Source organism: Poeciliopsis prolifica, unplaced genomic scaffold (genome assembly GCF_027474105.1).
Source record: "Poeciliopsis prolifica strain line A6 unplaced genomic scaffold, Auburn_PproV2 SCAFFOLD048, whole genome shotgun sequence".
Taxonomy (NCBI): Eukaryota; Metazoa; Chordata; class Actinopteri; order Cyprinodontiformes; family Poeciliidae; genus Poeciliopsis; species Poeciliopsis prolifica.
In genome coordinates this window covers 1,678,849-1,700,729 of record NW_026562423.1, presented here as the reverse complement: position 1 = coordinate 1,700,729, position 21,881 = coordinate 1,678,849, and the positions used below count along the sequence as shown (strand labels likewise).

Below are 21,881 nucleotides of genomic sequence, written 5' to 3'. Positions count from 1 at the left end.
GTCAGTTTACTTCGTTTCAAACCGAAGGTTCCCACACATTTATATGCAACTTCTTTTAATATACTGGCTTCCAGAACCAACTTTTCAGAGTTGTAATTGTTAAATTATAAAAAAAAATAATAACAATAGAAAAAGTGGCTCTCCGATTTTATTTATTTGCACTTAAGGTTATTTTATATCTTAGTCATATGCTCGAAGTGGGTGTGTCGCCCTTCTAAAAGGGATATCCAGGGTGTCCCAGATGGTGTATCGTTAGAAATGACATACAAACCCCACTCGTGAGCACAAAATTTCCCTGCCGGGTGAAAAATGGTGCGCACCCAATGAGAAGAGAGTCAACCTCAAAGCTACAACCAAGACTGATCCGCTAAGAAATGATGGACGCTAAAGTAGAGCGTGTAGAGAAAATTAACCAACACCTGTATTCTTAAACAATTTATTAACAGATCCACAATCGCAATGCTCAAGTTCCCAATTGATAAAGACAGATTGGTTATATCTGTTGACTTCAAGATGTCAAAACAGTGTCTTGTGCAGTGCTCTAGCGACATCTAGTGGATCTGGCCTAAAAAAATAAAATAAAGAGAAACAATCCCCCCCAAAAAAAGAAAGAAAGAAAAAAACAGTGCACCAGATTGTGTTCCGACTTCTCCACAGTGTCGAGCTTCGTCGAGGGTATGTCCGTGTGTACAGCTTCGCGTATTATGATATCTACAATCTAACCAAGGAGTGAGAAGAAAACGATCAGCGCGGTTTTTACAAAATGTAGAATATAATCATTTATTCCTCGTCAGCCAAAGATGCTTCACTTCATTCGTAATGCCCCTCCAGTTACGCCCGTCATGCAGAAGAACCCAAAAAACAAAACAAAAAACAAAACAAAAACTAGTGAGATTTATTCACACACGTTTGGAACAGATAAGTCCAGTTTTTATTGTTGTGGTTTCTGTCAGCTTAGCTGTGGCGCTCCTGAACATTGATAAATAAAACACTGATGAAAATTGGATTTTTTTTTTCTTTTTTCTCTAAGGATCTGTTATCCTTAAGACACGGTGAAGTAAGAATAACCAAATTAATCATCATTCCACACAATTAGGTTTTTTTCCTTGACCAATGTCCTGACGCAACAGAATGTTTTCTTTTCCTCTTTAAAAAAAAAATCCAACTCATCCCGGGAAGAACGTGTTGGGGTGGCTGTGGCGTTCTGTCCCTGTCCAAGGCCCCCTCATGAATAACTCGACGTTTTGCTACCGACGTCGTCCTCCTGCGATCCCATACTCTGCAGGAAAAGTGAAGAAGAAGAAGCAGCAGCAGCAGCACGGGTCAGAAAGGTTTGCCACGAAAACACAGAAGCCACATCTACGTTCTTCGAACAGAAACAGATTAAAAGTGGGGCTTTTCTTTTTGACACATTTTGCAGAAGAAACGCTCTCAGATTTTGCCACGGTTCAAATATAACTTTGACTGTCCCGTCCAAACCATGCTTGACAGCAGTGGGTTTTATTTGCTTTTCACGAGAGAACTCACTCAGATTCCTCCAGTTCTTGTACAGTTTGTAACCTACGGCTGTGATTTTAGTTTTTTCCGATTTCTCTCTTAGTACTGGTGCAAAAATAACATTCAAAACTTGTAACTTTTATCAAAGAGTTGTCGGAAGGATTTCGTGTAGCAGCCTGTATTAGAGTGGTGTGAAAGAAAGCTCTGATAATTCTGCTGTTGTCACGATAAATTTCACTGGACGATAAACTGTCCCAGAAGTTATTGCGATAAACAATAATACTGTTCCTTTGAGAGCATTTTCTTGCTTTATAATGCAAGAACACATTTTCAGTTTCAGATTAGACATTTTAAGCTATATCTAACATTTTATTTTAGCAATTAGCAGTGCTACCATTACCAAGCCAAAAGTATGCTCCATGTATTCCGCAAATAATGAAGATCGGTATGTTAACTCTGCTTTTTAAAAGACTACAACAATTTCTAAATCCAGCATGTTCTATGACTGACAGAGGGGAAAAGCTCAAATAAACAAAATGGCTTCTTTATTGAAATCTGCTTCACCTTCCTGGTCTGCTGAGAAAGTCTTGCTATTCAACTGCAGCCTGAATGAACCACACGTCTCAATATGTTGCAGAAAACATGCTTACTTACTGCATTGAATTATATAGCATTTTTAATTAGCTTAGCGTTATTAACATTCATATTCAACTGTTAGGTTACGGAAAACACAGGTTCTCACGACTCTCATTCATAATATGCCGTGCGTTTAATTTTATTGTTTTTATTCCAGCAATAAGTAGATAAAGATACTATTTAAAACTGCTGACTATAAAAGTTAGGCAGGAATGCCTGGCAATGATGATGCAAAAGCTTAAACACACACTTCCTTGTTTGAAACTGCAGTGTAGTAACCTACTGGGTTTTCTGTGATCTAAGATGTCAGTTCAGCAGTAGTGAAAATATATGGGAAGCCAAACGCGTCAAAAATGCTGTACTTTGTTGTGTCTGGTAGTAAACACTAGTCAATTGTGGTTATTAATAGGAACATGGTATCAGTCATATAGGGAGTTGGGATTGTTGAAATATTTTATTTTTTCTTTGGTGGACCAAAATTTATATGGTGTAAACTTATGGCCAAATTAAATGAATCAACCAATGCTTGTTGTTTCTACTTTATCTGATTTTACTACAAAAGTTAGTTCAAATACAAATATAAAGACATTCAAATATGTCATAATATTTAAGTTTTTTTTATCCTAAATATAAAACCATAACATGTCATGTTATCATGTCTCCTAACATGACATGTATGTTAAAACTATTTTGATGAAAATGTTGACCATAATTATTATGGAAGGCAGTAATTAGAGTCAACATTTATTTTACTGATCATATTTAGACCATCTTGTAAAATGCTCATTTTTATTTATCAATTATTCTCACAGTACTATCATATATTTTGCATGAACACAAGACATTAGTTATAATTAAAGCAGAATTCTGCAATAAAACACTCACCTTCTGCACAAACTGTGGGTTTACTGTAATTTCTTGATCCATAGACTTTAGTTTCTCATCCAGCTCTATACATTTCAACATCTGTAAATAAGAATAAAGAAACAGTGATATGGATTATAGCAGCTTTAACAAGGATATTAAAGAAAACCCACAGGCAGATTTAAGGTTCACCTCTTGATCTATTTTGTGGAGCATTGCTGGGTTGTTGTATTTTTCGGGGTTGTCATGGAAGCAGACCATACCGTCCTTTTGGTTAATGCTAGCATAGATCTCGCCATCTTCAATCTGAAATGCACATTTTTATTTTTTACATGAACCACTCGGAACAGAGCTCCTTTTCAAACTCCTAAAAAGAGAAAATGTTTGAAACAGCTCAAAGTTGTTTTTGTGTGCAGACTCACCATGTGTAAGATGTATTTCTCTGCTTCCTGGGGACCTGAAAGCTGCACTCGACTCGCCATGTCTTGCAAAGACAACGTCAGGAAAGTCTGCGGGGGGATCGGACGAAACAGGAAGTCATTGGAGACCCGCTGAAGCCGTTTTTGTGGAGAACAGCGACTTTACTTTACTTTGAGTTTTAGCATTCCAGCAGCAAAATTGTAAGTGACATACTTGATTAAAGTACATTTGAATTAAAACAAGATTTTGGGAAATCAGTGCAACTGAAATTAAGTGAGTGTTGATTTTATTCCTGTTGTACTTTTGGTAATTTACTGGTAGTTTTACTATTGTATTTCTTTTTTTAATCAAACTTAATTTTCTTTTTTTTTTTTATTATATATCTATTTATGATGTTTTAATTATTGTGAAGCACTTTGGTCATCTGAGGTAACTGTTGAAACCGTAAACCTTCAACGTATTTCCAGGAGTAGCACAATATTTTTACCCCTAAATAAAATCAAACATTAAACATTAATCGTAGTACCTTAAACTTCAGAACCCAGAATTAACTCATAAAATAACAATTTATAAAAAAACAACAAAAGACTATGCAATCTAAACTTTATTGTTGGTTAATCCAAGTACCTGATTTAAGTACATTTTTGTAACTTTGAACATTTTTACCATGGAACACACAGTGGTAACTCATTTTCTCACTAGCTGTGCTTTGTCTCATGCGATTGAAATCTTCCTGCTGGTTTTGTTTCGTTTTATTTTCCTCCAGCTTCAGAAGAAGACTTGTCTTCAGGGCATGATTGATGGCCGATGATTGGATATTCAAATCAACTGCTTATTTTATGCTTCTACCATACAGTTTAGCTTCATCTCATTCCATTTAAAACCCGATTTAATCAGTGTGCAGTTCCAAAATTAAGACAATTAGTCCAAGTTAGTCACTCAGAGCTCCTACCTTTGTTAGCCTCTGAATGTTCTTCTTGTAGAGGGAAGAGAGGCACTGCTTGACCAGGCCTGTGTTGTTGTCTCGTGTGAACGTCTCGTTGTGTTTGTTGACCAGGCTGCGCAGCTCGGCGGGGTTGTTGGTGGAATAGACCTGAGCCAGCTCATGGTAGGCGTTGCTCAGGGGCTGTGGATGGAGGTGGAAACCACGGTTATAGCAGGAGAGGAAAACGGTATGCTCAGACCTAAACTGGCTGATATAATTTTGTCACTTGCAAAAGTATTCATGCCCCATTTTTCACCTTTCAACCACAAACTTTATGGATTTTATGCGATGAACCAAAACAAAAACATGGAGTTTTTGGAGTTCAAGCTCAGACTGCACCAGCGTCGTGATCCAGTTCCTACCTTGATGAACCTTCCTACTATTTGTGAAGTGTATTTGGGCAGCTGCTGCACTTTGCCGTGGAGAATGAGCGACACCAGGATGTACTTCTTATAGGCTTCCAACATGATGTGACTCACTGCCATGGCCGGAGTGGTTATTGCCTGTTGAGGAACACCAGAGGGGTTAGCGACCCCTCAGAGCACGACTGGCTGCGGGTCGGATGAGCTAGCGGGAGCGTACCTGTTCATAAAAATACAGTGCTCTTTCAAAGTTTTTCAGGCCCGTGTAGATCATGCCGCCGTAGTAGTAGTAACATAAAAAGTGCTTTGCGTCGTAGGCTCCGTTTTCCTTGCAGATGTCCATCATGTCCACCTCCAAGAAGGGCAGAGCGGGCTTGAAGCACTTCGCTAACAAGCACAGCTGCAGGAGAACGAGAGGAGTGTGAGGGCGGCGGGAGTCGGACCGGACAAGACTGGACAGGACCGGACCGGAACGGGGGAGGAAACAGCCGACTCACCTGACACAGGTCTGCATGAACTGAGGTAAGTTGGTTTGTGTTCATCTGCATTTTGTCTATTGCCTGTTTTAGGATGACGACACCCCTCAAAGGCTGCAGAAGAAGAAGATGGAAGAGTTAAGTCAAACTGAAACGGCTTTAAAATGCAGCCAAATATTTACTCTGAGAACAGAAAAAAAAAACCCTCTCTTAGATTCTGGAAATCATTGTAAGCTTAGAGTAAAATGACCGCCACATGTCAAAGCAACATTAAAAGAAAACAAAAAAAAAAAACACCCACACACAAAAGATCTAGACCAGCGACTGAACTAGAAGGAAGTGGTGGTTTCATGAAGCAGCTAGCTAAGTGCAGCATGACTGATTTACTATTTCATCATAAGTGAAATAGTAAATCAGTCAAGCAGGCCTTTTGACTTTATGAAAGATGAACTCTGTCCTGCATGGAGCACACATTGAGCAGCTGGGCCGTAAATACACCAAGTAGAGAGACGAACCCTCTGACATGGGTTTTACGAAGCTGGAAGTGTGCTGCAGCAGACAGGAAGTAAATCCAGAACTGAGAAGAGAAGCCGGGCTAAAAAAGCCGTAAAAGTTCAGGAAACGGCAAACAGCAGTGGTGAAAACAGAAATCAGAACTTTCCTGTCTCATGAGCTGCCATGGCGCAGACTGCAGAGAGTCTGAGAGCCAGCAAAACTCGATGTGAGACTGATCTTATCTAGCTCTGCAAAGGTCTGAAAATCTGCCGCCGTCCTCATTTGCTCTGCTGTTAGAGAGAGCTGCATGACTGACTCGCCCACCAAATGGTGTGATTAACAACAGTCACCCCACTGTCACCAACAAGGCTATATGACAAAAAATTATTAAAATTAAAATTGGTATCAGCAAGTAAGGCTTTTTAAAGATTGTGATTGGCCTGACAACTATAATCGGTGCACTGATAATTATTATCACTGAAGAATCACGAGAACTTTTTGTTCTAATTCTTACCGGTGAGGGCTGCATGTTATTAGAGAATCTTGCGACAGCGATAATATTGGTAAATATTGTGATGACAATATCAGTTGTCAGCAGAAGGAAACATGAAGCCTTTGGACCAGTAAGCCCAGTTCTTTATCCTCTGTAACCTGTGATGTTTCCATTTCGGGACTAGATTAACTAATTAACTAATTAACTAGATTAACATTTTTTCCCCCGAAACCTTTCAGCTCAAAGCAGAACAATATAAAAATTTTGCCGAAACGTTTACAAAAAGTAACCGTCTGGCTCACCGAACGGCTCCATAGAGTCGACGATGTTTACAGAAAGAAAAGGTCAAATTCTCCTCTGAGATGAGCGTCTGTGAAATTATGTCGTCTGAAACAACAAACCGATTCGGTCGGATCTGCTGAAGCTCTTACCTGTTTCCGCTCTACTAGGGCGTTTGTCAATTGGTGGCAGAGGCCAGCAACTGCAAGGAGAGAGAAAATAATAATCAATATTTCATAAAAAAGACAGCAGTTTTTTTTTTTGATAAATGGCTCAGTAGATATTCAACTTTTTTTCTACCGTTTTCAAAAATTGCCTTCATTTATTTATTAAGCTTGCTGGAAGAATTTAGTTGCCCACAGACGGGATGTCAACAAGATTTGTTTATTGTCAAGAGTTTACTTACAAGTGTCTGTTGCATATCTAATGTGCTCCCCATTACAGGTACTGATGAAGAGCTGAACTTGGGAGAAGAGCGTCTCAAAGTCTGGGATGTTTGGCATGGAGAACTTCACGAATCTGAAAATGAGAGAAGGAGGAGATCAGCTCTCGTCTTCCAGCGCAACCATGAGAAATTAACATGACAGGCCTTGACTGGAAACAGCTAAATATTAACTAAACCAAAGTTCAGCTGAGAATCCTAGTCATATGTAATATAGTAGAATTGATAACCATTATGCAGGTTTTAAACATACTTTTTATGAAAACTACATCTCTGTATGAAAAAAGTTTTGTTTCTTTTATGGGGATGAATAAAAGAATGTAACATTCTAATCTAAATGTCAGGTTTTCGTTCTCTATGAGCAAAAAATCATCACAGTTAACAGAAAGTAAGGCTTTCGCAAATGAATCAGTGTGGAATTAATCTGCACAATTTGTTTAATTTCTAGACAAACTTCTGAAATAAATTGACTTTTCAATAATCTTTCAATTTATTAAAATCTTCAGCACGTGCTTCTTTCTTTTCTAAAGAAGAGAATCAACCATGTTGCTGCCACAACATGCAAACACGCCGTCCGCTTTACCACGTCCCGGAGAGAGAATAACTAATAGTCAGACACTCAGACAGAAAAACGTAAAACAGACGAGACAGAAGAACAACGGCGCCTAACGAGTGCAAACAGAGGAAAACCCTGACTCACAGCACAGCCAGCACGCCCAGGGAGTGCTCCTGGATGTCCAACGCCCCCAGCACCGTGTCCAGGTGGGACAGATTTTTGGCCAGCAGCTCCCCGCTCTTGTTGATCAACTCGCACAGCTGAGTCATCTGGCCTGGGAGTGGAGGGGAGATTGACAGGGAGAAATTTAAACTTCCTAAAACTACAGTGCCTTGGGAAAGAAAAAACAAAAACAAAACAAAAAAAACATCTTAGATCCGGTTAAACTTTTCCACGCTTTTGTCACGTTACAACCACAGCCTTGCAGCAATGGTCAGAGGAACGTCTTTTATTTAAAAAAACAATCTATGAGCATCTTTTCAAATCCAGAGACACCAATTTCCTTCAGAAGTCCCATAACCAATAAAAACACTTTACTTGAATTTTAGTTCCTGTTCGGGAATATCAGTGAGCAAACATGAAAGCTCACTGCCTAAGAGACTCTTTTTGTCACCAAAACCAGATGACATACCAATACATAAATGGAAAAAATAAATAAAATGCAATTTCCCCCCAGGTTTTGTGTTTGAACTGAAAAACCAAAGAACAAATCATACTCTGGATTATGATGACTAATGTATATAGAACCTTCTGATCAGAGTGTTAACTTTAACTTTAGTCAGGAGAGCATTATATCAAGATATAATGCTTGATATAAGCATTATATCAACTAACTTGTTAAAACAAATGGAGAAATATTGCCACCTTTTAAGGTGGAAATATCGGAAATGTTGTGCAGACTGTATTTCTAATGGTAAATAGAAGCATATTAATTGCAATGCAGCGGGAAAGAATGAATCAGGAACAAGTGGCAGAGCTTGAGTTGGCTGGTAAATGCAAAGCAGGAGATTCAGCTCTAATTGCAAAGTGTTGAATCTGACTTTTCAGATTTGTTTTGGTAAATACCTTTGGAAAAACTACATATTTTCTTTCCATTTTGCAATATTTCATCTTGTCTGATGCAACAATTCCCCATAAAACACTGATGTCTGTTCGTGACAAAAAGTGGAACAGTTCAAGGCACTATTTTTTTTCCAAAAATCCCAAAACAAAACTAAAGGATACTGTATTTATGTAATAACGTTAACTGTGTGTTACTTCAAGGGCTAAAATAAAATGAATACTTTTTCCATTCCCAGAAAAAAATAAATAAATAGCTGCGCTTTCTATGTTTTCCCTCCTGATGAGTTATTACTTATAAAAGTAGAAAACAACGACAATCACGTGCTTGTTTTGTGCCAACCCGTTGCGAGTTATTAAAAACAGCAGTCGGCCGGTCAGATGCCCTGTCAAGGCCTTGCACAAGGGAGGTAAAGCAAAAGCGATTGACAGATACGACTTTCAGCCAATTACGTTACAGATTTTGCTTTAAGTACCAATCAGAGGAGGCCTAGGCGGGACTACCGGTAGGCAATACCCAGAAATTATTAGCTAGATCAAAAACAAAAAGTAGAATTTTGACATCTAGTTTTAAGGGTCGCGGGGTTTCCGTGAGTCTTAAGAGTCGCGAGGAACAGACGAACTCAATGCCGAAAGTTTACGGGATCTCGCGCCCCAATAAACTCGTTTTTGTGGTGTGTTTACATGATAAAGCAAAAAGCAGAGCTCTGAGCAGTTCTGCTGCCTGGCTATCGCCAGCATTGGGTAGCATATGCTAGCTAACTAGCTAATACTTCCCACTACGGTGAGTTTAGCGGCCCTACCTTGAGCGGAGAGCTGCCGCACGTTGTTAACAAACTGCTCCAGTGCTGAAGCCATTATTTCCTGGGTCCAAAGTGGAGGTAATTCGCAGTGTATTTCATTCAAACGTCAGAAACAAGTCGGTCCGGATTGAGACAGGGGGCCACACAGCCGCCACTGATGGGGAAGCTATCGCGAGAACGCAGGAACAGAACAGGCTGCTGCGGGATTAACAAAACGTCATTTTTGACTCTTAAAGTGCCACACACACGGTTTTGCTCGCCGTTTTGTATTTCAAAAAATGAATAACAAAAATGCTGCAACTGGTTTATAAAAACTTTTAGAAATGATCTTAAGGTGGCGGACTATTGTGCTGTAGAAAAGAAATGGTAAAATTGTATATATATATATATATATATATATATATATATATATATATATATATATATATATATATATATATATATATATATATATATATATATATATATATATATATATATATATATATATATATATATATATATATATGTTATTTCAACATACAACCACATTCTAAAACTAGCTGCTTGTAAAAAAACAAAAACAAAACAACAACAAAAAGCGTGTAAATATTTCTCAGCATCTTTATTTATTTATTTATTTATTTTTACATAAACCCCGATGTCAGGTTCTACTCAACTTCTACAGTAATGACAGTTCTCCAAGGCAAAGTTTATGACCATTGAAACCTTTATTTGTGAAAACCATCACTAGTTAAACACACAGCAATTGGCCTTATTTCAGTTGCAATATAAAACCGCCTGCCTTCAACGCAGGCTCATCAGACAGAAAAGCACTGATTTTAGATTCCCCCTCCCCACCTTAACACTAAACCGCAGCAGTGATATGTTAGACTTAAAACACACCGAGGAGTGAGCTCTCTTTTCTGTATAAACCACCTTGGAAGGAGCTGGTGTTGTGTCGAGTTGAGTTCCACGCTGGAATGCGTTTCTACCAGTTCTGTCCGAGTCACACGCAGTTGCGCTTCTCGACAGCTTTTACGGCCGACCTCGTGGTGCATTCAAATACACCACTCAGGCTAGGTCATTTGTATTAAAATAACTTGAAATTTATTTATTTAACATTTGCTAGTGCACAATGCCACCAGGGACTTAATAAACACTTCATGATTCATACATTTGGAAACTTTCAAGTAGTTCACTGACATACATTGGTTTTTATTAAATTATATTTGAATCTAAACATTTTTATTTTGAAATCATTCTACTGCAGTATCTTTGAATGACTGATGAAGTTATAAATAAAAAGTTTGATTAAAATGACTTCCACTTAATCCATATCAACAAGTTGCCTTTTATGTATTCACCATGTTGGAGCTACTTATTTTCTCAGACTTTTTAAGTGGGTTGAATTCATTTCAAATATTTTTTTTTATTACCTCGTTTGTGGTACATTTCAGGTTATTTGAGGTCAATTATTATTATTGTCTGTTTTTGACACGTAAGCGAGACAAATAAAGCTACAAAACATTTTCAATGAGTAAATAAGAAGGTAAAGGTCTGGAATGCACTGGGATGGGTGTATTGTTGCTCTGACAAGAGCAGGAAAACCATCAGAAAACAACAGAAAACTTCTTTTTGTTGCTCTTTTGAATGGATGAAAACCATGAGGCGGGATTTTCAAGTTTGAACATTTGACTTGTTTTGCTTTCCTTCTGGATATCGGCAAACAAAAGCATGCATCATAAAAAAAACCAGCATATGGCGTTTCATTTTCAGCCTTTTATTTCAATCATTCATTACATAGGAGTCAGTGACAATTCAAGGACACTGAAAAACAAAACTATTCGAAAATGAATAAATGAAAACAATGTTGTTCATTTTGGAGTGTGCTACCATTTCCTTATTAAGTGATGACTTTTCTCATATTAAGCAACAATTATTTTTATTACTTTGGAAAAAATGAAGTGTACGAATTGACTTGAATGCACCACTTCGCCGTAAAAAACCGTTTAGAAGTCCAACTGAGGAGGAACAGGGGAGCCGGATCTTGACACAACACCTGTATTGTAGTACAGCTTGTTCCCACAGCCGAGCGCTTCTTCTTCCCGATGCCGCAAAAAACAGGCGACAGCCGTCCCGTTTCCGCCCGCACTGCTTCAGCGGCAGCTGTTGCCGTTGCAGCAACAGCTAACGGGTCGCTGACACGCCGTCAAAACGGCTCTCGGCGCAGCGTCCAGCGGCGTGTCACATTTGACCCGGCCGCTGCTGCCGTTAGCCTGGCAGCAGCGTTAGCTTAACCGCAGCAGCGAAACGGCCATATATACAGTGAACCACGACGTCACAAATAAGCAGCAACAAAACAGCGGTGGCAAACTAGTTTTTTCCCCCTCTCTCTCTATCTCTCTGTCCAATGCGGACTTTTTGTCGGCTTGTTCCAGGCGCAGTGAGTTCGCAGAGGTTCAGCGGTCGCTGGCGGCGGAGGCGGCGGCAGCGATGTTGCTGTGCGCGAGGGCAACCCGCCTACTGGGAAGAGGGAAAACTTTGCTCCCTGAGCCACTCAAGAGGCTCGCTGTGAACATGTCGTCGTCCTCCTCCGCTGCCGGTAAGAGGCTGCGGGTCCTTGTCGACATGGACGGAGTGCTGGCGGACTTCGAGGGGGGCTTCCTGAAGAAATACAGGGCCAGGTACCCGGAGGAGCCCTTCATCACCCTGGACGACAGGAGAGGCTTTTGGGTGTCGTCGCAGTACGGGCAGCTCAGGTCCGACCTCTGTGTGAGTGAACGCTTTAATAGAGGCAGTTATTTGGTTTCAACGGGGATACATTAAAGCTGCTATCCCAACTATAGCTAGCTAACTATAGCTTTGGATATAGTTTCGTCACGTGCCATTGTCAGTTATTTTTTATTTATTTTTTGGCGTTGTCGATTCTTGTTTAATCAAAAATTCAAATGTTCTGTCCCCAAAGCAAGTTCTGGCCTCTGGTTACGTCACACAAGGCACATTAATGCCACCAATTTATTTCTGATCATTTTTTTTCTTCTTCTTTGCTCATATCATTTATATGGAAGATAATGACACCACTGAAAAAAAAGTTGAATTATTTTAACCTCGGAATTCAGAACCTTATTTTCAGAATAAGATTTTAAGATAAAAAGTTAGAATTTTGACAGAAAAAATTCTTTAATTATAAGGGAAAACAAAGTCGTAATTATGAGATTTAAGTCTTTTATTATTATTTCTTTTTCCGGGTGGCCCCAGATTTCTTCCTTATATTTAATATATTTTTCCCTTTTGGTTTACTTGTATTCCGTATGGCTGCAGTGGAAAGTTGGAAAAACAGTAAAAAAAAAAAAACCTTTAACAATGAAACATTTGAAAGCAGTTTGTGAAAAGTTCTTGGCCAAACTAGTGAAGGAAGGGATATGTCGAATTGCTCAAAACTCTGAAGAGCATCCATTAATCTTCAGAATACCAAAATATGTTAAAAGTCTCTCGTCCTTTTACATAATCTTCACTGCTGCCAACTGACCATGTTGACGCTCGTTCCTCTCATGATGTCATTAACCCAAATATGCAAAAAGTAGAATTAGCTTTTTTTTTCACTGAGCTTTTTGAAAAACGTTGCATCTTGTGAAATCCAGTAAAATGTGAACGCCTGTCCCACACTTTGGATGGGCTGAGACTTTTTCACAGCGTGTAGATAACAAACTCGACCTTTGTTCCTTCTTGTTGTTACAGTACAAGTGACACTAATGCAAACACACGTGACTCCAGTACTCCACCAAGTGTAGGTTGACTGTTTTCTTACGTCTCCAGGAAAAAGCCATCAGTATCTGGGAGTCCAAAAACTTCTTCTTAGATTTGGATCCTCTGCCTGGAGGAGTGGAGGCGGTGAAGGAAATGGCCAAGATGGATGAGTAAGAACAATCAGAATACTTGCCGTATGAAAACTTTACATCAGTTCATCTGTGAATTTGCCTTTGACTGGTTTGATTGAACATTGCCTCAAATGCTGATTTTATTTTATTTTATTACTTGTTTTCCACTTTCATCAAAAGTATGAAAACCACCAACCAACATGATCCACATCAATGTACTTTGTTTGGACTTTATTAAATCTGATGAAGTTGTAGCATTTGCTTTGATACATAAATTAAGTTATTCCTTCAACTGATTCATTTTCTGTTTCACTAAACACTCTTGCTTCTTTTTAGAAACCCTTTGTGCATTTTTTTGTCCTCTTATGGGTTATGGTCTTTGTTCAAATCTCAAAATCAACCAAAAACAGAGTCACCAGGACAGACATAAAAGAAAACCAAAACGACTAAACTCCCAAAAGTGTAATTGTCTCAACAGGAAAAGATTGACCATTTTGGAAAAAGAGCAATACATCATCAGCATAGAGGGTGATATCACAAGTCAAATTAGTCATTACTTAGTTGATTCTGTTCTTTGTTTTTTAAGCACACCTGCTTGTGGTGTGATAAAGATTCCTTCACATGTAAACAACATTGTCTTGTGCCTTTGAGATTGAAACTAACACAGAAAGTTTCCAAAACTAAGTAAGTTTCAGTGTAGCCTCAGAGCTGGGTGTTTCAACATACATTTGTTGGTGAGATGTTTATTTTGTCCCCCCAGCCCCTTCGAGTCAATTTTTGCACTTGTATACATGATGAGGCAGTGGGAGACATCTTAGATACAGGTTTCTATTGTCACAGGTAAACAGGACACATTGCATATTTAATAAATAGACTTGAATCTAACACTTGGCCACAAGAGGGCAGTAAAAACAAGTTAATAATCAATTTTTTATACCAGGATAACTTTGTCAAGCCAATGGCGATGTCCTTAGGCAGAAAGTAGGTGTACTGTTACCTCACTGAGGGAGTACTTCTTTGCTATACACAAATAATTGTACAGATCTCCCAAATAACCAATAAAATAACTTGGCGACATTAAAGTGTCCATTCTTGTATTACGTGCAGATTATAAGTGGCATTGACGTTTTTCTTAGACAGAACTCTGTCCTCTTTGCGTCTCTTTTAGTCATCAACCGCATTATTAAAAAAAATAATCTCTGCCTCGGTGGTGAGGGATTTTGAGGAAGGTCGATGACACCTCCTCTCAACCTCATCTTAGGCAGCCATTAGATATTGAACATTTCTATCAAAAGTGGTCCCTCTGGATGTGTTTGAGCTCTTGATGTGAACTGTTGCACCTGTTCCCAGCATAATGAAGGGGCTTTGTGGGTGGCATGTGCAGCTGGAATAGGAAATGAATGCGCTCCCACTGAGCTCTTGTTGCTTCCTTCTCTCCCTGCAGCACAGATGTCTTTCTTTGCACCAGCCCCATTAAACATTACAAACACTGCCCATATGAAAAGGTGAGCTTCCTGTTGATCAATAGCATGGAATCTTCTGCTTTGATGATCATTGAAGGGATTTGTTTCTGACACCTGACACCTTGCTTGTGTTTGTGCCTGCGCATGTGTGTTTTTCCAGTACGCCTGGGTGGAGAAGCACTTAGGCTGCGACTTTCTGGAGCAGGTCATTCTGACCAGAGATAAAACCCTAATTGCCGGTGACCTCCTCATAGACGACAAGCCTGACATTCAAGGTGGGCTTTATGGACTTGCATCCAATAGCTCTTAGACTGAGCAACGCTTTGAAAAAGTATACGTAATGTCAGCCTGAGCAAAAACAAACAACAAGCTTGTATAGGAGGGTTTTATTTACTAAGGGGGAAACAGCCTGACCAACCAGTATATTTTAACTTGGTCTGGTGTATGAAACCCATGTGAATTAGCGTTTGCAACACATGTTCCATATGTGTCCTGCTCGTGTTCGACTGTAGTTGCTCTGAAACAACTTTCTGGATGCTCCTCCTAGTTAAAACACGAGTGATGGGTAACATAATCTTTTGTGTCTTGGTCAGGTGTGGAGTCCAGACCAGCCTGGGAACACATCCTGTTCACCGCCTGCCACAACAAGCATCTGTCCATCGGTCCCTCCCAGAGACGGCTCCTGTCTTGGTCTGATGACTGGAGGGGCATCCTGGACAGCAAAAGGAAGTGAGGGACGCCACTCAGTCCTCTGCATCATAGTAACCGGGGCAACCGGAACGCAAGACTGATCGTCCCACGCAACAATGTCAATTGACCAGCATTTCCTTCCCTTGTTTCTGAAGAAAACTGTGGAGTTGTTGGGAGAGAAGAGAAAGTTCACTAATTTCACCACTAGAGGGCAGCATGACACAGGCCAACCACACTTCCACTGAGCAACTCTAAATAACCGCATGTCGTTTTTTTAACAGGGCCAGACCGCATTGATGGAAGTTGTTGGTATTGCCCTCCTGTGGTTTCTAAATTTGGACCTTTCTGCTCAGAATCCATCTGGTTTTGTTTTTGGCCTACTGTAGTGGTTTATTCATATCCTCATTACAAAAGGCCTGTCCCATAAAAGTGTCCATGCACTGTGATTCCCACACAAACATCAGGGCACTCCACCACCCAGGAAAATGAACAAGCAGAGCCATAAGAGCTGGAGTGTGACATCAGAGCTGGGATTACGTTAACGGTTATTGTTGGTACTTATTTTACCTCTACTTAAGTGAAACGCCACTGTAACGTACAGAAATTTACATCCACTCGTCACTGGCATGCATGTTTTACTTTTAAAGTTACATTTAAATATGACCGTATAGAAAAAGAAATGAAAAGTTTGGCACCCCGGACCTGGTTTTTTGATATCCTCCATAAATTAAGAAAACAAACAAAAAAAAAAAGACTCATCTGATTGAGGTTGAGCGTCTGCTTCTCCAAGTTTTTCAAATTTTTCATATTGACCTCAAATCCACAATTAGGTGGTTAAGAGATTAATACCAACAGTTGTTCCAACATTTGAGAAAATCCATAATAAAATCAAACTTCGACCAAAAAAAGAAGAATGTTGAAAATTTGTCACTGAAAGCCCTAAATGAGCATAAAATCGATGCCAGAGATGAAGGTATGTAAACTTCTGACCACCACTGGAAAGGCAGATGATGTGGAGGAAAGTTTTGTTTTTATTCTATTTAAAAATGACAACTTTGGTGCTCTTATTTTAATTTTTTCTTCAGCATTTCACAATGATCTATGCATCTCACCTCACTGACTGAGGGAAAACGTACTCGCACATACATGTTGCCAAAAAAAAAACCACACGAACAAAAACAGCCACTCAAAACTTCTGTTCTTTGAAAAGTTTTCCTATTCCAATCTATTACATAAAATAGAATAGTTAGAAATTCCCAGTCATTTTTCAGTTAAATGTTCCACATGAGATGTCCTGTGTGTATTTTTATACTGTAGTGTGTTTACATTCGCACATCAGAGTAGATGGAGGCTAGAGGGCAGAAGCCTTGCCCTAACTCCAAAGTGTTAGATTTATTCAAGTAAGACGATTTTTGAGTCTCAAAACATTTCAGAACGAAGCTGCCGCAAAGCGACACAAACCTTTTTTCGCTTCGCTGTTCGGAGGAGCTTGTTGCTCTCCGTCGTCAACGTTTTGAGGAAATATACCCGTTAGGTTTGTGCCTGGTTCGATCTCCCACTTCAAATCGGTTTCTGTCTCTTCTGTTTTACCGCATTGTTTTGCCCACCTGCAGCCAGTAAAAAAATAAATAAAGGTCACTTTACCACGTCTTTTTCTTTCCCTGCTGTGCATTTCTGTTTTGCCCTGCTGAAACAAACGTCAAGGCAGACGGTTTGGACAGATGTTAGGAAACTTCGCCGCCCCTCAGAGTTTCACCTCCCAGCATGGCGGGGTGGTGGGAGAGTTCAGACGTGATGTGGCACACCTCTCCGTCCTCGCTGTCGTCATTTCCTTCATCAGTCCATAGAACGTAACTTGATGGATTCATTTAAACAATTTTCCATACTGTTTTTTTTTCTTCTACTTTATTGTTCCAGCTACATGAATTTTACCGCTCTCAGAGTAAAACCTAAACTAATACCTTGTATTTGGTATTAGTTGCTTAAATTATTCTACAACAATCTCTTCATGTGTTTTGGTAAATGAGTCAATGCATAGTCCTCAAGGTTCTTCAGGGATTCAATTTGATGTCAGAAATTTCAGAGTATGAACATTTGTTTTGTGTTTTCACACCTTTTCCCCTGTCGTCGTCAAATGTTGCTCTTTCTTCTGTTCCTCATACAGTTACTACCTTCCCTGTCTTTTCTTTATTCTGAACTACCTTCCTTGTGTTCTTTATCCATCTCAAGCCCCTGATTGCCCCCCCAAAAATTTGTTTTTATAGTGTTGATTAACATGTTGTAGAAAACCTCAGGATCTTTGGTCTGATGACTGGAGGGTCATCCTGGACAGCAGAAGGAAGTGAGGGACGCCACTCATTCCTCTGAATCATAGTGACCGGGGCAACCAGAACGCAAGACTGTTTTTTTTTTTTTTTTTTTTTTAGCATTTCACAACGATCTACGCTGAGAAAAAACATATTGGCACCAAAAAAAAAAAAAAGAAGAAGTGCACTCTTAAAGCTTCTGTCATATGGAACGCTTTCCTACTCTAAACTATTAAATCAAATATAAAGTATTTAGAAAATCCAAGTCGTTTTCAGTTAGACCTGCCCCACTAGACGTACCTGCTGCATGGATTTATTTTTTTAATTTAGCATGTTCACATCAGCACATGTGATGCGAGTGGATGGAGTGCACAGGTTTGAAACTCTGAACATCAATGTTATTTTTTTGGAGCAATAGACGATTTTGCATGGAAAATAATTTCAACAGAGTCCCCACCTCTTTTGCCTTCTTGCTTGTTTTGACAGGGTGAACCAAAATGAACAACAGATAACACAGTTTGGACAGATGTTAGGAAACTTCGCCGCCCCTCAGAGTTTCACCTCCCAGCATGGTGGGGTGGTGGGAGAGTTCAGATGTGATGGGGCACATTCACCCTCTGCATTTAGTGGTCGTTGCTTAACATTCTCCATTGGTTTTGGTAAATGCATCAGTATATTGTGCTCATGATTGATAAGGCTTATTCTTGTGTCTTTTCTTGCGCCCTTCCTTTTTTTTTCTTCCTTCTTTTTTCTTCTGCCCCCCTCAGCACGTTCACCTTGATAAAACGTTTTCCAGGCATCGTGGGGGCAAACAAATGAAGATCCTGATGCGTTATTTTGCATCACAGTAAAGAGTAATTTAGCTTGTTGTTCAGCAAAAGCAAAGAGTTACACCTTTATTCTTAAAATAGCGCTGGTTCATCTCAGTTTGGACTGTGGACTGTCGGAAAAGCGAAGGGCAAAGAGTTCAGGAAGCTGCAAGCTCACAAACACGACTCCTCTGTCGCTGATAAAAGCTCTTCCATCCTGTTTGTGACCCAATGAATGTCCGTGGTGTACTTTCGAAGGTAGTTAACCCATCTAATGGATCAGCTATCGCTCAGCCGCTGGAAGCCTCTGAGGATGAACTGGTCCAGAGCGTTCCAGCTGATCGCCCTTCCAGCGGTCATGCTCTTATTGTCAAAGATCGGTTGCGTAACAGCCAGCAAACAGTCAGCCATTGAAAGACGCTTCTTCAGTGTAAACGTCGGGTCAATGCTGAGCAGGCAAAATCCAAAAACCGCTGCCTTTTGCTGAGCTTCAGCAGTCACTCTGCTGTGCAACTTAAACGCAATGTGAAAAGCACAAGACTTTGTGTCAAACAGGATTAAACACGGACTCTTGTTGCAGCTGCTGTCTGAATTAACCAGGCAAGATTCAAAGCAGGATGTGGGAATAACAAGAGCTTTGACTACTTTCAAAACATAGTGGTACATGTCCAAAACCCAAACACACCACTACTGGACCACTTGGATCATATCCGTGACATTAACCTGCTTGCTTTAAAATGTTCATCGCTACCTGATACAGTCTCACACGTCCAAAACTTAAAAAAAAACAAATTGTTTTGCCCCAGTCCTGATTTCTGTCTTGCCTCAAACCTGGAGTGCTCTGAAAGCAGCCGGGGGTCAAACCCCCTGGTCAGAGGTAAAGGCAATTAGGTTGAGGTAAGAGGCGTAATCACACGCGTACTGCCATGCATTTCCTGCAGAACTCGGCCACCGCTGGTCAAAAGCATCAGCGGAGCAACAAAGCCGAACTGGACTGAAACAAGAACTTCCCTCGTGAGAATGCACTCCTGCTGGACATTCAACAGTACACTTTGTACTGCTTCCTCAGTGAGGATATGATGCACAAGATGTGCCCTTGGGGACCAGGGAAGACCAGGCCGCACGTGGTCTGCGCTGGAATCAGTGTCACCGTCCGAATTAGACTTGGCTGGAAAAAACTGGTAATGGGCACAGAAACTACTGTGGAAGGGGTCATGTGTGGCTTTTTCTGTTTGCCTACTTGTGTTTTTTACTTTCATTACAGCCCTGCAGCGACATCCCACACTCTGTTATCCTGCCTCTCTGTTTGTATTGCTCTCCTTCCGTTTGCCTAATTGCTTTATGGGCGAGAGGAAAAGTGTGTTGTATAGGATATGTTCCAGAGAGCTTCATATGTACAATCGTTCCTCTTTTTTTCTTTTTGGAGGAGGCGGAGTTACTTGAATGACCCCCATGGCGCGTAACTCAGGTCTATAACTCACTTGGAGCAACTCTTGCGGAGCTACGGAGCTCAACGGCTCGGGTGGGAGAATCTGTTGACACGTATAATCTGACATTTGACTTCAGAAAGCCATTCGGATCAGAAGTCCGAGTTGCAGTTTACTGCAAGCCTTGTGGTGGAAATACGTGGGAGAAGGTCATTTGCTCAACTAATGGTCACACGTTTTAAACACGTACAGGTGACATGCGTGTCATCTGGTTGACTTTCTACCGTCGGAGAGCGGCAGTGCAAAACAAATATATGTGCAAGTCTTTTCTGCATGCATGAGTCTGATTTCACATGCTCTCGATTCCCATGTAAGTGAAGCACCCACCCCTGTTACATCTGAGTCAGTGGCAAGCATGTTTTTACCGGTGCCAAACTGGCTATTCATCCAAACCAAGCATAACCGGTTTATTAGCATCTGTCTGTCAACAGTCATTTTTCCGCCCATCTGTGTAGTAACAGGACACAGTGTTTTGCTGAGCTGGTATTATGGGCGGAAGTCAAACAGAGTTAGTAATTACTGTAAAAATTCACCCCTGCCCTCATTGCCTGTACAACAGCACAGACAGGGCTGTTTTATGAGGATTGTTTACACTTTTGTAAGAAGATAAATCTTGAAGACAGAACAAAACAACTGTGAGAGAGATATCCGTTAAAGGCGCAAAACCAAAAGTTGCTTAGTAAACCCGGGCTGGTGGGATGGGAGGGGGTGGGGCAAAGCTTCAAGCTCAAGAGGTAAAATCTGAATTCAAACTCTGTCATCCCCTTAGAACTGATTGAATTCTTTGAGGCAAAGATTCATTAAGGCCTATGTGAAAGCAAAGACGCACAGTAAGTGTTCCTCAGGTTAGGTTTTTCACAGAGCAAGGACAGTTCAAGTGCCTGCTATTAAAAGTCCATTAACCATATTTCCCCTTCTTTGAAAAAAAAAAAGCGTTCATTTCCTTTTCAGAGAAAGACAAGGCCATTGACATTAATCTAAGTGGAGCAAGGAGTTAACTGACTGCAGAACTGCATTCTGAGCACATCATTTCAGCTTACTTTCTCAAGAAACGAATTGTGTCTCAGAATCTGATGTGCATTGTAAAAATATAAAGCACTTCCAAGTAAAGCTTGATGAGTTTTGCAGGGACCAGAAAGTCAAACAGCTCTGGGTACAGAATGGGACACAACGGGTAGATTGTTTGGAATGTGCGGCTATAATTCTGCTCTTATGCACGCAGAACTAAAAAGAAAAATAAAATCCAGTATTAACATGGTTTGATAAGGTCTGTGCAGTGCACCACTGACAGAGATTAATTTCCCAGGTGTTCAGTCAGAATGGGAAGAACACTGGGTTCTGTTTGTTTACACCCGTCTTTGTGTACTTTTAAATTTATGTCTTTGTGCCAAAGTGTGTGTGTGCATTTGTCTGTGTGGGAAATGGGAAGCAAGGCAAGTAAATTTCCACCATAGCAGTGGACCGGGCCATTTCATTACTCCATCTACCTTCACAGAGATTGCTGTTATTGCACTGACGCCTCCAGGGGCTCAAAATCGGTTTACAGAACGGCTTCATTTCCAGACACAAACTCAGCTGGAAAATTTTCACATTAGTATGCTCACGTCATAAGCAAAAAAAAAAAAAACACACACACACACACGGGTTCATTTCTACCTCGTTTTCTCTGACGTTTCTTGCTTTCATGAAATGTGTTTTTTCATACGCAACAAATAAAAGGGTGTGTGTGTGTGTGTGTGGAGGGGGGAGGGGGAGTCATAATTTTAATACATAAAAATCTTGCTTTCACAGCTTTGGATGCATTTAAAGACACAGAAGGTGGAGTCATCTTCATTAAGGGTTCTCTATATGGAGAGTTTTTTTGCTTGGTAGTGTATGTGGCCCAAACATGAACTATGA

The 21,881-nt window shown here is 40.2% G+C and overlaps 3 protein-coding genes across 3 annotated transcripts in view; 2 read left to right on the top strand and 1 right to left on the bottom strand.

Moving 5' to 3' along the window:
- Positions 1–21,881, top strand: part of LOC129377515 (uncharacterized) — a 288,482-nt gene that overhangs the window by 57,751 nt on the left and 208,850 nt on the right. The gene's annotated exons all lie outside the window — the stretch shown is intronic.
- cops3 (COP9 signalosome subunit 3) lies at positions 423–9,534 on the bottom strand. Its single transcript, XM_055057505.1, has 12 exons — positions 9,368–9,534; positions 7,650–7,779; positions 6,914–7,026; positions 6,660–6,709; positions 5,262–5,354; positions 4,985–5,164; positions 4,765–4,905; positions 4,370–4,543; positions 3,420–3,506; positions 3,190–3,303; positions 3,019–3,099; positions 423–1,279 (listed from the first exon to the last, which is right to left on the bottom strand). The coding sequence occupies exons 1-12, from the start codon at positions 9,420–9,422 to the stop codon at positions 1,226–1,228; spliced, it is 1,272 nt and encodes a 423-aa protein (XP_054913480.1). The 5' UTR covers positions 9,423–9,534; the 3' UTR covers positions 423–1,225.
- LOC129377518 (5'(3')-deoxyribonucleotidase, mitochondrial-like) lies at positions 11,123–17,030 on the top strand. Its single transcript, XM_055057516.1, has 5 exons — positions 11,123–12,121; positions 13,166–13,266; positions 14,672–14,732; positions 14,851–14,965; positions 15,284–17,030. The coding sequence occupies exons 1-5, from the start codon at positions 11,843–11,845 to the stop codon at positions 15,421–15,423; spliced, it is 696 nt and encodes a 231-aa protein (XP_054913491.1). The 5' UTR covers positions 11,123–11,842; the 3' UTR covers positions 15,424–17,030.

What these genes read in the sequence shown, in the direction of transcription:
- LOC129377518 (XM_055057516.1), top strand. Translation starts at nt 11,843, where the DNA reads ATGTTGCTGTGCGCGAGGGCAACCCGCCTACTGGGAAGAGGGAAAACT. An exon ending in AGCTCAGGTCCGACCTCTGT is followed by an intron (nt 12,122 to 13,165) that starts GTGAGTGAACGC and finishes TTACGTCTCCAG; the next exon opens with GAAAAAGCCATCAGTATCTG. An exon ending in GAAATGGCCAAGATGGATGA is followed by an intron (nt 13,267 to 14,671) that starts GTAAGAACAATC and finishes CTCTCCCTGCAG; the next exon opens with CACAGATGTCTTTCTTTGCA.
- cops3 (XM_055057505.1), bottom strand. Translation starts at nt 9,422, where the DNA reads ATGGCTTCAGCACTGGAGCAGTTTGTTAACAACGTGCGGCAGCTCTCC. An exon ending in CTGGGCGTGCTGGCTGTGCT is followed by an intron (nt 7,027 to 7,649) that starts GTGAGTCAGGGT and finishes TCTCATTTTCAG; the next exon opens with ATTCGTGAAGTTCTCCATGC. An exon ending in ACCCACAGTTTGTGCAGAAG is followed by an intron (nt 1,280 to 3,018) that starts GTGAGTGTTTTA and finishes CTTTTCCTGCAG; the next exon opens with AGTATGGGATCGCAGGAGGA.